Genomic DNA, 17,286 nt, shown 5'->3' with positions numbered 1-17,286 from the left:
AAATACCCCCCAAAATATAAGAAAACAATCAAGCACTTAGAATTATCATTCATTATCTTCCCAAAAAATAGATAAATAAAAATGAATCCGAGAGAGATTTGAAATAAACGGCCCCCCAAAATATAAGAAAGCAATCAGGCACTTATAAAGATCATCATTCACTTCAACCATAATCTTCCCTAAAACAGATGAATAAAAATAAATCCAAGAGAGATTTAAACAAAAATACCCCCCAAATATAAGAAAATAATCAAGCACTTATAAAGATTATCATTCACTTCAACCATAATCTTCCAAAAATATATAAATAAAAATGAATCCGAGAAAAACATCATCAAAACCTCCAGCAGAGACTTTAGTCAACCAACATATGGCTCCTTTGAGAGCGACGAACGTCCCCAGTAAACAAACTTCTGTCATTATGAAAGAGGACTCACCATTCCCGTAGAGTTCAGCACACACTGTCTGATGGTGGCGTCAGCGACGGAGTTCGAAGTTAACTGATCGAGAATTCCTGAATCAGACGAGGAAGAGGAAGATGAAGAAGATGACGAAGAGGAAAAGGAGCCTCCTGGAATAGATGGAAATGGAAAGGAGTATATATAAAAATTGATATTTATGTATAGAAATATGAAAAACTAGATATTCTTAATAAGAGGATCATAGGTAATGGTTTGTATAACATTAATAGACATTTATTATACTGTATAGTGATATTGGTAACAGTAATGATGCATGCACACACACACATATATATTATATATATATATATATATAGATATACAAAGTAAACCAACCAATTAAAATTAAGTTAACATATATATCACTAATATTTATCAAATGTTGGCGAAAACATGAAGAAAGAGAGAGAGAGAGAGAGAGAAGAGATGAGAGAGAGAGAGAGAGAGAGAGAGAGAGATTCTGGATGTCTCACAGACCTTTTAGTCCATCCGGGGAGACTCCATTTGCTCTTAGGTAAAGCAATTTTTATTCAAATATGAGAGAGAGAGAGAGAGAGAGAGAGAGATGAGAAGAGAGAGAGAGAGAGAGAGAGAGAGAGAGAGAGAGAGATAGTTTAAACGTTTATATATATATATATATATATATATATATATATATATATATATATATATATATATATATATATATAAGAGAGAGAGAGAGAGAGAGAGAGAGAGAGAGAGAGAGAGAGAGAGAGAGAGAGAGAGAGAGAGAGAGAGAGATAGAGAGAGAGACATTGATTGATTGATTGATTTAAATTTTCCTGGCATCCGGACATCTAAGGCCATTGATAGAGGAGAGAGAGAGAGAGAGAGAGAGAGAGAGAGAGAGAGAGAAGAGAGAGAGAGAGAGAGAGAGAGAGAGAGAGAGAGAGAGAGAATATATCAACTCCGGGTTCATCCAGATCACAGATATATTTTACGCCACCCCTCTCCCTAATTAACTCACCCAAAGACGCGTAGAACTTCCCTTTGAGTGGCACTCCAGCCTTCAAGGAGCAGCTAGCGATGGTGTTGGCGTCGCCCACCAGGGGAGAGAGCAAGTTGTCCAAAGGCGAGCAGATGAGCGTCTTCTGAATGCAGTCGGCCAGGGTCACTGTCTTGCCGCATGCAGCAGCTTTTTTTTTTGGGGGGGGGGGATAATAAAAGGAAAGGGTTTATTCGTTAGGAGTTTATTATTATTATTATTATTAAATATTAATTATTATTAATTATCATTATTATTAGTACCATTATCATTATCGATATTATTATTATTATTATTATTATCATTATTATTATTATTGTTGTTGTTGTTACTAGCCAAGCCACAACCCGAGATGGATTATTATTATTATTATTATTATTATTATTATTAGCTAAGCGATAACCCTTACTATTATTGTTGGTGTTGTGTTTGTTACTAAGCTACAATCCGGGTTTGATGATATTATTATTATTATTATTATTATTATTATTATTATTATTATTATTATTATTATTATTATCATTACTACTACAACTACTTCTACTACTACTACTACAAGCTAAGCTATGACCCTTATTATTATTATTATTATTATTATTATTATTACTAGCTATGCTCAAACTCCAATTGGTAAAGCAAGATGCTGTAGCCCCCAGTACTTCAAAAGGGAAAATAGCCCAGTGGGAAAAGGAAATAAAACTATTTATATGAGAAGCAATGAAATAAATATTATCTTAAGATCAGTAGCAACGTTAGAATTCATCCTTAATATATAAACAATGAAGAGAGACTTACATCAACTTGTTTTATATAAAACATTCGCTGCAAGTTTGAACTACTGAAGTTCCACCGATCCAAACAGCGAGAATAGGATAATATATATATATATATATATATATATATATATATATATATATATATATATATATATATATATATATATATATATACACACATATATATATATATACATATATATAAATGTATATATATATATGTGTATATATATGTATATATATATATATGTATATATATATATGTATATATATATATATATATATATATATATATATATATATATATATATATATATATATATATATATACAGTATATATGGGTTGAATGGACTTAGGAAGAGGAACAGCCTTCAGAATAATCAAGAAGTATCATAAAAAATGAGTCTATAATTAAAGTTTGAAGTCACGAAGGAATAATCAGTATCCTTTTGTGAGTGGGAAAGAGTACCGCCTACATTTTCTTGTTACGGCTCACTGCACACAATAACAAACGTTTTAGAAGTAAGTGTAGGATAGGCCTATTTCGGTTTATTTCTTTCCTGCAGTGAAATGAGTTCTTTGTTAGACTCTGTTCGTCCAATTAAACCCACCAGAGAGAAAATTTACATGAATAGGAACTGATTAAATCATATAAATCTTTCAACAATATATAATTAGTAAAACATTGTGAATAATAAAGATTCTGTATTTTATGTGTTCAGAGGTATCGTAAAAGTTACCAGTTATTATTATTATTAATATTGATATTATTATTATTATTAATATTGATATTATTATTATTATTATTATTATTATCATTATTATTATTATTATTATTATTTGCCTGGCTACAACCCTAGTTGGAAACGCAGGATGCTTTAAGACCAAGGGCTCCAACAGGGAAAATAGCTCAGGGAGGAAAGGAAAAGAGGAAATAAACTAAGAGAGAAGTTTAAGAACAACATCTACATTAAAATAAATCTATCATATATAAACTATAAAAACTTCAAAATAACAAAAGGAAGAGAAACAACATAGAATAGCGTATGTTAAGGTCTTCTTCTGCTTCTTTTATTCGAGACTTCAGACTCTTAATGATTAGGCAGAGATTGCTACGTGAAAGCACTCGTTGATTAGCTGAAAATTATTTAGCATAATCACTCAGGGATTATGAGATTAGGAGAGCATGATGCTCAAAGATAACGAGATGAAATATTAGAAGAAGAAGATTATGATTATGAAATCCTAGATGATTAGAATATTTCCACAGGCAAGAACTTAATGACCAGTGGAAGGGGATCATAATTATGCATTTTATAGGCAAATTAAAAGATTAGGAAACTTGAATGATTGACCTTTGCTTTGCCATAAACGAAGAGTGTTTGAAGACTATGAAGAGAATGAAAACGAGGTATTCCGTGACTAGAAGACCAGAGAACGAATAATCTATTCATTGCTAGAAAACCTCACCATGAATTAAAATAACAAACCTTATTACCTAAAGAAAGTCTTACAAAAGAGCAACTTCATTAAAGGGTAAAAGAGACTCTTCAGCTATGGTAAGCATCTCTTCTAAGAGGACACACCAATATCAAGCCATTGACCTATATTCTTGGGTAGTGCCATAGCCTCTGTGCCATGGTCTTCCACTGTCTTGGGTTTGAGTTCTCTCGCTTGAGGGTACACTCAGGCACACTATTCTATGCGTTTCCTTATTTCCTTTCCTAACTAGATTATTTTCTCTGCTGAAGCCCTTGGGCTTATAGCATCCTTATTTTCCGGCTAAGGTTGTAGCTAATAATAATAATAATAATAATAATAATAATAATAATAATAATAATAATAAAATCAATAATAATAATAATAATAATATAAATAATATAATAAAAAAATTCAATATTAATAATAATAATATTAATAATAATAATAAATAATAACAATAATAATAATAATAGTATAACTCTATAATTGGGTAATGGAGAACTTTAACCCTATTAATTTAATATTTAATGAAAATATGGAACGGGAAAAACCACATTAGGCAGAGGTAGGTAACTGTCAGTGTAAAGACACGAATGTATTACTCGGTAATGAACAAAATAGTTTAAAAAATGAACAATATAATTCCATTTATAGAAACCACATATGGGTATCTAGTTTTATTTTGGTTTTACCTTAATTCACTTCCTAATTTTTTTTCTTTTAATCATAGTTTTTCCTCCTTACTTCATTATTGTTTCTGCTTATATTTCTATGACATACTATTTTTTTCCATTGAAGTTTTCCCATATGTTATTATTGTTTTTATCCATATTTCTATGACTATGTGCCGGGTATTATCAGTAATTATCACTTTGAAAGGAAGCAGTTTAACCCAGAATATAATATGAATTAACTATTCTTTGCACCATACACAGTTTGGGAATTAAAGGCTTAAACGATTGCCAAAACAAAACACGTGCTCTCAATGTGAACTATCATTATCCAGCAATTACAAACTTTAAAATTAATTTAATTTGATTCCAATTTGTGATTTTGCTGAATTTGAGTTCATCAATAACCATATGATAAAATTTAACGTTTCCTAGAGTATAATGTTTAAAACAAATGTAATATTTAATATCAATGAGATTGATTAGAAACACTATAGTCCATTTCTTTTAGCGATGCATATTTGCACCGACTCGCAGCGGTACCCTTTTAGCTCGGAAAAGTTTCCTGATCGCTGATTGGTTGGACAAGATAATTCTAACCAATCAGCGATCAGGAAACTTTTCCGAGCTAAAAGGGCACCCCTGCCAGTCGGTGCAAATATGCCTCGCTAAAAGAAATGGACTATAGATAAAAATTCTACTTACTTTCGACTTGTGTTACCGCATTGACAACGGATGTGGTCACAGTTGCCAACACAAGCAAACGCAGAACTGTGTTTTTTGCAGACATTACGGTGACTTCAGTGACAGCCTGTATCTGGAAATAACGATAACGAAGATGATAAATATAGATAAATCAAATATAATGGTACACGTAAAACTTTAAAACTTTTACGGAAATTTTTAATTTATTTTGATTGTTCATTGCGTCTTTTGGAGTTTATTTCCTTGCTTCCTTTCGTCACTGGGCTGTTTTTCCCTCTTGGAGCCCTAGGGCTTATAGTATCCTGCTTTTCTAACTGAGGTTGTAGCTTAGCTAGTAATAATAATAATAATAATAATAATAATAGCAATAGTAATAATAATAATATGATAATAATAATAATAATGATAATAAATTATCTAAAATTATTTATGAATAAAGGGAGCGTCCATTCTACCTTCTTTCCATACAGTTGTCCTTACATTAAGGGGTCGGTTGCCTGATGCGTAGTCATAATTAATAATTTAGCAGAGTTTTTAAGATCGCATGCTAGAGTTGTTAGCAGCGGGCCTAACCTTTGAGGAAATAGTCCAACTGCAAGGCAGCAGTTTCCACTGGTATTGACAGTGGGCCTAGCCTTTTGTTAAATAAGCAAGACTGCGAGGCACTAGCTGTCCTTTTAGTTGCTTTCTATGACGCGGTGGTAATATTCTTACACCATAGCCACAGGGCTGAGCGTTCATTCTATCATTCATCTTTATTTACAATTGTTTATTCCCAAATCCTTCTCCAACCATACTACAAGCCGCCACAGTTAACTAACCACGAGGTACGGTTGGACACGTGAATACCTGGTACACATCGCTCCGAGGAAGTGCACACTGTTACACCGTTACTGCACAGCGAGTTCCTGAGTGTAAGCCCTGTCCACCACCTCTACTGCCATCTCTCCCTACAAAATCTGTTTGCAAGTGACATGGTGCGCAGTACCTAATTCTTTGCAAAGGTTGGTATATAAGAAGACTATTTCAGAAAATGGGTAAGTTGCCTTATTGCCATGGAATCAATCCCAGGGGATTTCACAGGTGAGGTTAGGTTGGAAATACTACGACGAGGGTTGTTATTATTTCTTGACTATTTTTTTCATATCTAACTTTAATTTCTGTTTGGAAAATATATTTCATTATGATTTCCATGAGGTTTATAGTCTTTTGTCATATATCTAGACAAGGAGAAGTTTGAAAATTATAGGATAAAGCTATATGAAGAGTATAAGTACCAGCAGAAAGCTTATACCAGAAATGATAGTACAATATTTGTTGCAAAAGGCAGATTACAGTGAAAAATAAGTGAATCGTGTATGGGAATATGTGGGAGTAAAAGTGCCTGGTTTGGTGTAGAAAAGGGGCCTAAGCAAGAGTGCATTTCAACTATATATCAGTTATAAGAGGGACAGAGAAAAGTTCAAAATGATAGTATCGGAAAAGAAAGCTTGAACAGTAATTGATTTCTGTATTTGTTGAAAAGCTGTTGTAAGCCGGAATGAAGGTAATTGTAAGATATAAAAACATGGAAACGAATTTCATTGATTGAAAGAGAAGAAAATTGTTAGTGAATGATTGATAGAGAAATCTGATATCAAAAAAGTAAGCATGATTTAAGGACGAAATAAATGTATCTTAGAGTGAGAAGAAGGATATTGCAGAATAAGCAAATTGCTCAGTGGCCACTTTCCTCTTGTTAAAGATAGAAGAGACTCTTTAGCTGTGGGAAGCAGCTCTTCTAGAAGAAAGGCCTCCGATAACAAACCATTGTTCTCTAGTGTTGCGTAGTGCCATAGCCCCTGTACCATGATCTTCCACTATCTTGGGTTAGAGTTCTCTTGCTTGAAGGTACACTAAGGCACACCATTCTGTTTCCTTATTTCCTTATCTCACTAGGATATTTACCTTGTTGAAGCTATTGGGCATATAGCATCCTGCTTTTCCAATTAGGGTTGTAGCTTACCTAATAATAATAATAATAATAATAATAATAATAATAATAATAATAATAATAATAATAATAAAGAGTCAGCAGGATCTCTGAAAGTGGTTGGAGAAGAGAGGAGCCTATGAAAATTTATGGAAATAAATACGAATTTATTATTATTATTATTATTATTATTATTATTATTATTATTATTATTATTATTATTATTATTAATTATTATACACATCATAGTATATTTACATAAATTTACATAAATAATTTTTCAATTTTCAATTGAAATTTTTACTATTTATCTAAATATACATGTTTTTAAACATAAAATATATAGACTCGTGAATACTTTTTTAATAGAAATTTTTAATCATAAATACTCATATTAGTAACATTAATCTTTATTGAGCATGACCCCAAAAATAACTCGACATAGTGCTTAGATTCAATGCCTGTTTCCTTTCTCTGCGCATCTCATGTTAATACGAAATTCAATTTTCATAATACATATACTTTCCCCTTTCCCACAGAGTCCCTCAAAAATAATGAGGGACTCGCAATAAAGAACTTAGATCCCCTGAATAAGACAAAGCATAAAAAAATTAAACTAAAAACTTTTCGAATTGGTGAAACAAAAGACTCGCTCACAATAGCATTTGAATCTGTCAAGAGTAAATGAAAAAAAAAATTGTAAAAGAGCGCCAAACTCGGGAGCAAATCTCGCGGGATGTATTAACTGGAACAAGTGCGCGAGGATTACCGGAAAAGCATCGTCATTGTCACAAGATTTGAACGTGTTCTCTAGCGACTAGACCGTCTTTTGTTTGCGCTAATCCCAACCCCCGTCTCATGAGGATTACGGTTGGCTTAACTCTTTGCCTGTGTATCTGCAGAAGTTGTGCGTGCGTATGTCTGTGCCTGAGGTTTCTGCGTGTTTTATTATTATTAATATTATTATTATTGTTATTATTATTAATTATCATTATTATTATCATCATCATTATCATTACCAATATCAATCAATATCATTATTATTATTATTATTGTTATTGTTATTATTATTATTAACGAACCTACAACCTTAATTGGAAAAGCAGAATGCTATCAGCCCCAGGGCTCCAACGGGGAAAAAAAAGCCCAGTGAGGAAAGGAAATAAAGAAATAAATAAATTACAACCCAAGTTATGAATAAATAAAATACAATATTTTAGGAACATTAACATGTAAACAGGTAATTCTTAAATAAACTATAAAAATATACTTATGTCAGACTATTCGACATAAAAACATTTGCTGGAAGTAGTTTGAAGTTCTACAGATTCAACAACCCGATTAAGAAGATCATTCCACAACTTGGTCACAGCTGGAATAAAACTTCTAGAGTACTGTGTCGTATTGAGCCTCACGATGGAAAAGGCCTGGCTATTAGAATTAACTGCATACCTAGTAATACGAAAAGGATGTTACTGTTCGGGAATATCTGAATGGAAAGGATGGTCAGAATTATGAGAAATCTTATGCAACATACATAATGATCTAAATGAACGATGGTGCCAGATATTAATATCTATATCAGGAGTAAGAAATTAAATAGACCGTAAGTTCCTGTCCACTGATTAATTTGATAATCAGCAGCTGAAGATCAAACCAGAGAACAATACTCAAAACAAGGTAGAATGGAAGCATTAAGACACTTCTTCAGAATAGATTGATCACCGAAAATCTAAAAAAAAAAAAGCCTTTCTCAATAAGCCAGTTTTTAGTACAATTGAAGAAGACACAGACCTAATGTGTTTTTCAAAAGAAATTTGCCGTCGAGTATCACACACAAAATTTTAAAAGTCATACAGAGTTAAAGAAACAAAATAAGTAAACGACGGTCCCAGAGATTAATATCTAGATCAGGAATAAGAAATTTAAAAGAACGCAAGTTCCTGTCCAACTCATTAGGATGAGAATCAGCAACATGGGAGTAGTTTCATTTCAATTTATTAATATCACCTTTTTATTATCATCATCATCATCATCATCATCATATTATTATTATTATTATTATTATTATTATTACTTGCTAAGCTACAACCCTAGTTGGAAAATCAGGATGCTATGAGCCCAGGGGCTTCAACAGGGAAAATAGCCCAATGAGGTAACGAAACCAGGAAAAATTAAATATTTCAAGAACAGTAACAACATTAAAACTTAAAAAAAAACAAGAGAAAGAGAAATAAGATAGAATAGTGTGCCCGAGAGTATCCTTAAACAAGAAAACTCTAACCCAAGACAATGGAAGACCATAGTGCAAAGGCTATCTCACTACCCAAGACTAGAGAACAATGGTTTGATTTAGGAGTGTCCTTCTCCTAGAAGAACTGCTTAATATAGCTGGAGTCTCTTCTACCCTTACCAAGAGGAAAGTGGTCACTGAACACTCCTAGAAGAGCTGCTTATCATAGCTAAAGAGTCTCTTCTACCCTTACCAAGAGGAAAGTGGTCACTGAACACTCCTAGAAGAGCTGCTTATCATTGCTAAAGAGTCTTTTCTACCCTTACCAAGAGGAAAGTGGCCACTGAACACTCCTAAAAGAACTGCTTACCATAGCTGAAGAGTCTCTTCTAACCTTACCAAGAGGAAAGTGGCCACTGAAAACTTCTAGAAGAGCTTCTTACCATAGCTAAAGAGTATCTTCTACCCTTACCAAGAGGAAAGTGGCCACTGAACACTCCTAGAAGAGCTGCTTACCATAGCTGAAGAGTCTCTTCTACCCTTACCAAGAGGAAAGTGGCCACTGAACACTTCTAGAAGAGCTTCTTACCATAGCTAAAGAGTATCTTCTACCCTTACCAAGAGGAAAGTGGCCACTGAACACTCCTAAAAGAGCTGCTTACCATAGCTGAAGAGTCTCTTCTACCCTTACCAAGAGGAAAGTGGCCACTGAACACTCCTAGAAGAGCTGCTTACCATAGCTGAAGAGTCTCTTCTACCCTTACCAAGAGTAGAGTAGCCACTGAACAATTACCGTGCAGTAGTTAACCCCTCGGGTGAAGAAGAATTGTTTAGTAATCTGTATGTATATTATGTCTCTCCGTCTTATTGCCCTTTGGCTAATATAACCGAGTCAGGATAATAAAAGTGGAATTAGAGGCGAATTTGAGAAAGAGAGAGAGAGAGAGAGAGAGAGAGAGAGAGAGAGAGAGAGAGAGAGAGAGAGTAAACACGACTTATATATGTAGTTTTGTTACAAGTGACCATCTGCTAATACAGTAGATATAAGGTGGCAGATGACAGTAAATTAAATAGAGAGAGAGAGAGAGAGAGAGAGAGAGAGAGAGAGAGAGAGAGAGAGAGAGAGAGAGAGAGAGAGAGAGAGTAAACACGACTTATATATGTAGTTTTGTTACAAGTGACCATCTGCTAATACAGTAGATATAAGGTGGCAGATGACAGTAAATTAAATAGAGAGAGAGAGAGAGAGAGAGAGAGAGAGAGAGAGAGAGAGAGAGAGAGAGAGAGAGAGAGAGAGAGAGAGAGAGAGATATTTTGAACAAAGGGAGCAGCTCCTTTGCAATTAGCTTTTGCACAATAGCGTAAATAAATAATTGATCTTAATAATCGTCTTTCGTTCTCGTAATTGAACTCTCGTGTGCTGAGGGGCCACAAGAAATGGCGTGTAGACTGGGGGAGGGGGGAGGGGGAGGGGTGTAGGGGGAAAAAAGAGGGAGGGTTTAGATGAAAGGAGATAGGTTGAGGGTGTAGGGGAAGGAAAGAGCGAGAGTGTAGGGGAGGAGAGGGTGTGAGTGTGTAGAGGAATGAGAACGATAAAGGTGTATGGGGAAGGAGAGAGGGGATTGATTGATTTAAGGTTTTCAGGCATCCAGTAGAGAGGGGAGGGCGTTGGGGGAAGGGTAAGGGTTGAGGGTGTAGGGGTATGAGAAGGATAGGGTGTAGGGGGAAGGAGAGAGGGGTGAACGTATAGGGTGAAGGAGAGGGTTGAGGGTGTAGATGGAAGGAGAGGGGTGAGGGTGTAGTTGGAAGAGGAGAGGGGAGGGTGTAGATGGAATGAGAGGGGGAGAGTGTAAGGGGGAAGAATAGGGGCGAGGGTGTAGATGGATGGAGAAGGGGTGAGTGTAGGAGAGGAGAAGGAGTGAGGGTGTAGGGGAAGGAGAGAGGAAGTAGGTGTAAATGAAGAAAAGGGCATGATGTTTTCTGAAAATACACAAGGACTAACCTGAGAGAGAGAGAGAGAGAGAGAGAGAGAGAGAGAGAGAGAGAGAGAGAGAGAGAGAGAGAGAGAGAGAGAGACTGATTTAAATTAACTTCTCTTTCTGCTTCATTGCCCCCCCCCAAAAAAAAATGGTTATTACATTGTGCCTCTATTAGCATTTGCCTGTATATTTACAGCGGGCAGCGCAAACACCGAGAATAATTGACTATCCAAGAGAAGCCAGCCATAAAGTTTAGGATTCGAGCAAACATCTCCGTTGCTGTTGCGAGAAGAAGAAGAAGAAGAAGAAGAAGAAGAAGAAGAAGAAAAAAAAAGGTCTTCCGGAAATCGTATACGAAGGACGAAGGCGAATATGAATCAGGCAAACAGAAAAGTTTCAGAGGCGAATATGAATCTAGCAAACAGAAAACTTTGATTGTTTCTCGGTGCACTTGAAAAATATTCTCGTAATTTCCCTCGATTAATGGGATAAATGAGAGAGAGAGAGAGAGAGAGAGAGAGGAGAGAGAGAGAGAGAGAGAGAGAGAGAGAGAGAGAGGTCTGCTGTTATATGAGACAGGTTTTTATCAATGGGTTTATTTAGATATATAATTAGTATTTAGTATTGTTTCATTATATATACATATACACACAGAATTCTACAAGCTCATATCAAGCTCATATTAAGATAATTTTGTTATTATTATTATTATTATTATTATTATTATTATTATTATCATTTGCTAAGCTAGTTGGAAAAGCAAGATGCTATAAGCCCAGGGGCCCAAACAGGGAAAATAGCCCAGTGAGGAAAGGAAACAAGGAAAAATAAAATATTTAAGATCAGTAACAACATATAAATAAATATTTTTTATATAAACTATAAAAACTTTAACAAAACAAAAGGAAGAGAAATTAGATAGAATAGTGTGCCCTAGTGTACCCTCAAGCAAGAGAACTCTAACCCAAGACAGTGGAAGACCATGGTACAGAGGCTATGGCACTACCCAAGAATAGAGAACAATGGTTTGATTTTGGAGTATCCTTCTCCTAGAAGAGCTGCTTACCAAAGCTAAAGAGTCTCTTCTACCCTTACCAAGAAGAAAGTAGCCACTGAACTATTACAGTGCAGTAGTGAACCTCTTGGGTGAAGAAGAATTGTTTGGTAATCTCAGCGTTGACAAGGGTATAAGGACAGAGGAGAATCTGTAAAGAATATACCAGACTATTCGGTGTATGTGTAGGAAAAGGGAAAGAGCCGTAACCAGAGAGAAGGATCCATTGTAGTACTGTCTGGCCAGTCAAAGACTCCATGACTCTCTAGCGGTAGTATCTCAACGTGCTTTTTCCCCATTTGTATTTGGGTGAGCACAGTTGCCTTCTTTTTGAAGGACTTTGCCCGCCACTCTGACAGTAACAGTTAAATAAATCAGTCAAATACAGTCTATGAAACAAGCCACTCTGACAGTAACAGTTAAATAAATCAGTCAAATACAGTCTATGAAACAAGCCACTCTGACAGTAACAGTTAAATAAATCAGTCAAATACAGTCTATGAAACAAGACATGTCAGCCTATTCAACAGAAAAGTATTTGCAACAAGGTAAGATTCTCAAGTTTAAAGGTTTAAAGGTCGTTCATGAATGGCAGAGGCAAGGGGCAGTGACATTTCCCTATCGAGCCCTAAAGACTGACCATATGCTGTATACATATTATCAGCGCCCAAGACTCCTCTCCACCCAAGCTAGGACCAAGTAGGGCCAGGCAATGGCTGCTGATGACTCAGCAGATAGACCTATAGGCTCCCCCAAACACCCCATCCTTAGCTCACAAGGTTGGTGAGGTTGCAGCGACTAAAATAACTAACGAGTTTGAGCGGGACTTGAACCCCAGTCTGGTAATCACAAGTTAGGGACGTTACGACATCGGCCACCACACCCTAAGTTTCGACAATTCAACAACCACATCAAAACAATCATTCCACAGTCTGGTTACAGCTGGAATAAAACTACAATATTGCGAAGTATTGAGCCTTATGATTGAGAGGGCAAGAGCCAATTGCCTACCTGGTACTAGGTACAGGATAGTACACTCTGGGAAAATATGAATACAAAACATGGTCAGAAATATGAAAAATATTATGTAACATGCACAACATCTCAAGTGAACTAGTTATTAATAAGCTGATGTTAATGAATGATACAGCAATGGTTGAAGGTTAATGACGTAAACCGGCTTTGTATAATGACAAATTCTGAATGATTTTGCTATAAGAGAATGTATGCATAAAGTTTCCAAACCAGTACAAGCTATGAAATAATCAATATAATTGGGTGGTGCCATAGCCCCTCTACCATGGTCTTCCATTGTCTTGGATTAGAATTCTCTTGCTTGAGGGTACACTCCAGCACACTATTCTATCTTATTTCTCTTCCTCTTGTTTTGTTAAAGTTTTTATCGTTTATATAGGACATATTTATTTCAATATTGTTACTGTTCTTAAAATATTCTATTTTTCCTTGTTTCCTTTCCTCACTGGGTTACTTTCCCTGTTGGAGCCCCTGGACTTATGGCATATCCTACTTTTCAAAATAGGGTTGTAGCTTAATAATAATAATAATAATAATAATAATAATAATAATAATAATAATAATAATAATAATAATAATAATGTGCAATATTCTGTGTACAAACTCGATGCATCTTTCACTTAGATTTGAGCAAATCAAATATTCTCAATGCCTTGCATAAAGATATTAAAAAATGCCTCATTCGAAACGTGTATACATATTTTGTATAGGAAGTTCCAGGAAAATCGAATCCTTTCTACTTTCTGTATATATGATAGTTTAGAGTACTTTACACAGTTCACATATAAAAGTCAAGCACCAAATAATTTCTGCAATTCGAAACAATATCTTGGTACGGTTAGATGGAAATAGGTTGAGGGATTTTTTTTTCCTTAAAGTATCAGTAATATTTCTCATACGGGTTATTAAATAACTTTATTCTTTCATAGAAAACTTAAATACTTAATGAGTTCTAGAATAATCAACACTAAAAATGCACTTAAAAAAGAAATTCGTTGTAAAAGAAAACTGAAAAATTTCAACATTTAACAGCAAAAAAAACCCTAAAATAATTTACTACATGAGCTCTAGAATAATAAACACTAGAAATGCACTTAGAAAAAGCCTCCTAAAAAAAAAAAACCCTGAAAAATTTCAACATTTAATAGCAAAAAACCTTATATACTACATGATCTCTAAAATAAACACTTGAAATGCACTTAAAAAACCTCGTTGTAAAAAAAAAAAAAAAAAAAAAAAAAAAAAATAAATAAATAAATAAAAATAAAAATAAAATAAAATTAAATGCTACATGAGTTCTAAAATAGACACTTGAAATGCACTTTAAAAAAAATCGTTGTAAAAAAGCAAAAATTTCATCATTTAATAGGAAAAAAACCTTAAATACATGAGCTCTGGAATAATCCCCTAGCACTCACCTTTGATGTATCTCCTTCGAAGGGTAAACGGTCTGTGATCAGACTGGATGAGAAGGATCGCAAATCATGGCTTAGATAATCTGCCCAGTCATTTTCACGCCAAGATACTGAATCATCACTCAAGAATACTTATCCTTAATCTCTGTGTGTCGACACAACCGGTATTCTTTTCTAAACCTTTCTAAAGACACAGACGTATATAACTTGGTATTACTAAGCTAATATTGGAATAGAATAGAACGAAAAAAATACGGTAAATTTAATGAGTTCAGAAGAAAAAATTATACAAACATGACAATGCAAGGTGAGTCTACAAAATCGTTAGCTAGAATATTTTGTTATTCATTTTCTGTTATACAGGACTCCTTACACTAAGCTGAATAGAAAGTATATTGAAATAATTTTATTATTATTATTATTATTATTATTATTATTATTATTATTATTATTATTAATTATTATTATGTCAATTATCATTATTATTATCATTATTATTATCCTATTATTAAATATTATTATATCAATTGTAATTACTAATTATTATTTTTTTTTATTTTATTATTATTATTATTATTATTATTATTATTATTATTATTATTATTATTATTATTATTATTATTATTACCCTAGTTAGAAAGCAAGGATGCTATAACCCCAATGGCTCCAACAGGGAAAAATAGCCAAGCGAGGAAAGTTAAGGAATAAATCAAATACATGTGAAGTAATGAACAATTAAAATAAAATATTCCACGAACAGTATCAACATTAAAATAGATCTTTCATATACATAAACTATAAAATGAGACTTATTTCAGCCTGTTCGACATAAAAACATTGGCAAATATGAACTTCTTGAATTTTCTATTATCCCCTTCACTGTTAATACTACTACTACTACTACTACTACTACTACTACTACTACTAATAATAATAATAATAATAATAACAATAACAATATAACGCAATTTTAATAAGAAATTCTCCGTAAAACAATTACTATTTTCAGTTATATTTCAGTAAAATACAGGCGACCGTAATTTTTATCCTACTTTATCATCTTTTACGGGTTGGTGACCGTAATATCACTTTTTTACGTCAATATATCCGTTTTTGAAACGCTAAAAAACCTGGAATAAAAGTTGCCAGGCATTTATCGTCTTTTAATGCATATTTTTAACTGTTTACATTTGAGCACATTTACAAAACTCATGAACATAATAAAAACGATCATCTTGAACGTCTCAATTAAACGCACGCCAAGCAAAGCAGAGAAATTGCTACTAGAAGCTCTCCTTCCTCAGGAGAAGCTAATGTAGGCTCCTCAGAACGTGGTGTGGATTAATCCTGAATAACGTTAAAGGATCCCCGAAGGAGTAAGCCCAAAGGACGCCTAGGAGTCACGACGAGTCCCTGACTGCTGGAGTATAATAACGGTGGCGGTATTAGTGTTTAAACGTGCACTAAGGAGGGACCAGTATCTGGTATTTACTGGATCCCTGCACTTGTATCCCGGTTGTTTCAAGGACCATTTTCTGGATACGTGTTGAGTATCCTCGGTTAGGATACATCGAGGAATACGGCGGGTAAGCACAAAAGATACAAAGGATGATACACGACTGAATAACACATATGAATTTTACTCTTGCATAAATTTGTTTGAATTGTCTTTACAACAAACTAGCTAGTGCAGAGTTAACGTGTTCGCCTAGCATTCGCATTGCGGCAGGTCGATCCCATCCTAGAACAGTAAGTTTAAGCTGTTTACTGGGGAGGCCACTACTGTGGTTGGGCACCAAAGGGGCTGACGTTCTTTTAACCTTCAACCGTATATGAGAAGGCAAACGTTTTATGGAAATTCTAATGGTAAAGTGGTAAAGTGAACCATGAAAAGAATGCAATTTAAGGAAACAATGGAGGGGGGGGGGGGGAATTCCGAAGCCTGATAATCGATAACTGATGACAAACATCAATGATTTGTATTCCCATCAAAGAAAATCAGAAGAATTCTTGCCTAGTGGACTGATACACTAAAGAAGAAAATTTGATTCCACTAAATGAGATGTTAGAGATTAAAATAGTAACCTTTAGAATAAAGAGAAATATTTCTAGATCTTTTCAGTGACATCTACGTATTTACAGTCGTGTGTTCTTACGTTAGAAATATGTAATCTGAAAATGTTATGAAAACAGGCCCCCCAAAATAACCACAGTTTTTATATAAAGCTGAAATGTAGGTAGTTATATAAATAGACAAAAATTCAATTTTAGTGTCGTCGTGATTGCCGAAGATTAATGGCTTTACAATTTAAAAAAAATCAACAAGGATAGCTCAAATATCTATGGCCAGGACAGAATTTAAAAAAAAAAAGAGGGGGGGGGAGCAAAACGCCCACTTTCAATAAAAAAAAAAAGAAGTAAAATCAACCTAAAGTGAAAAAGTTATGGCTGGGTATGGAAGAAAGGTATGGTATTATTATTATTATCATTATTATT

General features: G+C 34.2%; 1 protein-coding gene across 1 annotated transcript in view; it reads right to left on the bottom strand.

Annotated features, from left to right (window-relative positions):
* Nucleotides 1-14,878, bottom strand: part of LOC137622497 (uncharacterized) — a 17,706-nt gene extending 2,828 nt beyond the window's left edge. Inside the window, exons 1-4 of the mRNA XM_068353105.1 lie at nucleotides 14,794-14,878; nucleotides 5,103-5,214; nucleotides 1,450-1,617; nucleotides 438-571 (exon numbers count right to left, since the gene is read on the bottom strand). Coding sequence (XP_068209206.1) covers nucleotides 438-571; nucleotides 1,450-1,617; nucleotides 5,103-5,187 — 387 coding nt within the window. The 5' untranslated portion in view covers nucleotides 5,188-5,214; nucleotides 14,794-14,878. The remainder of the gene's footprint in view (nucleotides 1-437; nucleotides 572-1,449; nucleotides 1,618-5,102; nucleotides 5,215-14,793) is intronic.
* Nucleotides 14,879-17,286: the final 2,408 nt, after the last annotated feature.

This window comes from Palaemon carinicauda, chromosome 2 (assembly GCF_036898095.1).
Source record: "Palaemon carinicauda isolate YSFRI2023 chromosome 2, ASM3689809v2, whole genome shotgun sequence".
NCBI lineage: Eukaryota > Metazoa > Arthropoda > Malacostraca > Decapoda > Palaemonidae > Palaemon > Palaemon carinicauda.
Note: the sequence above shows the minus strand (reverse complement) of the source record. Positions and strands in the feature narration are given on the sequence as shown.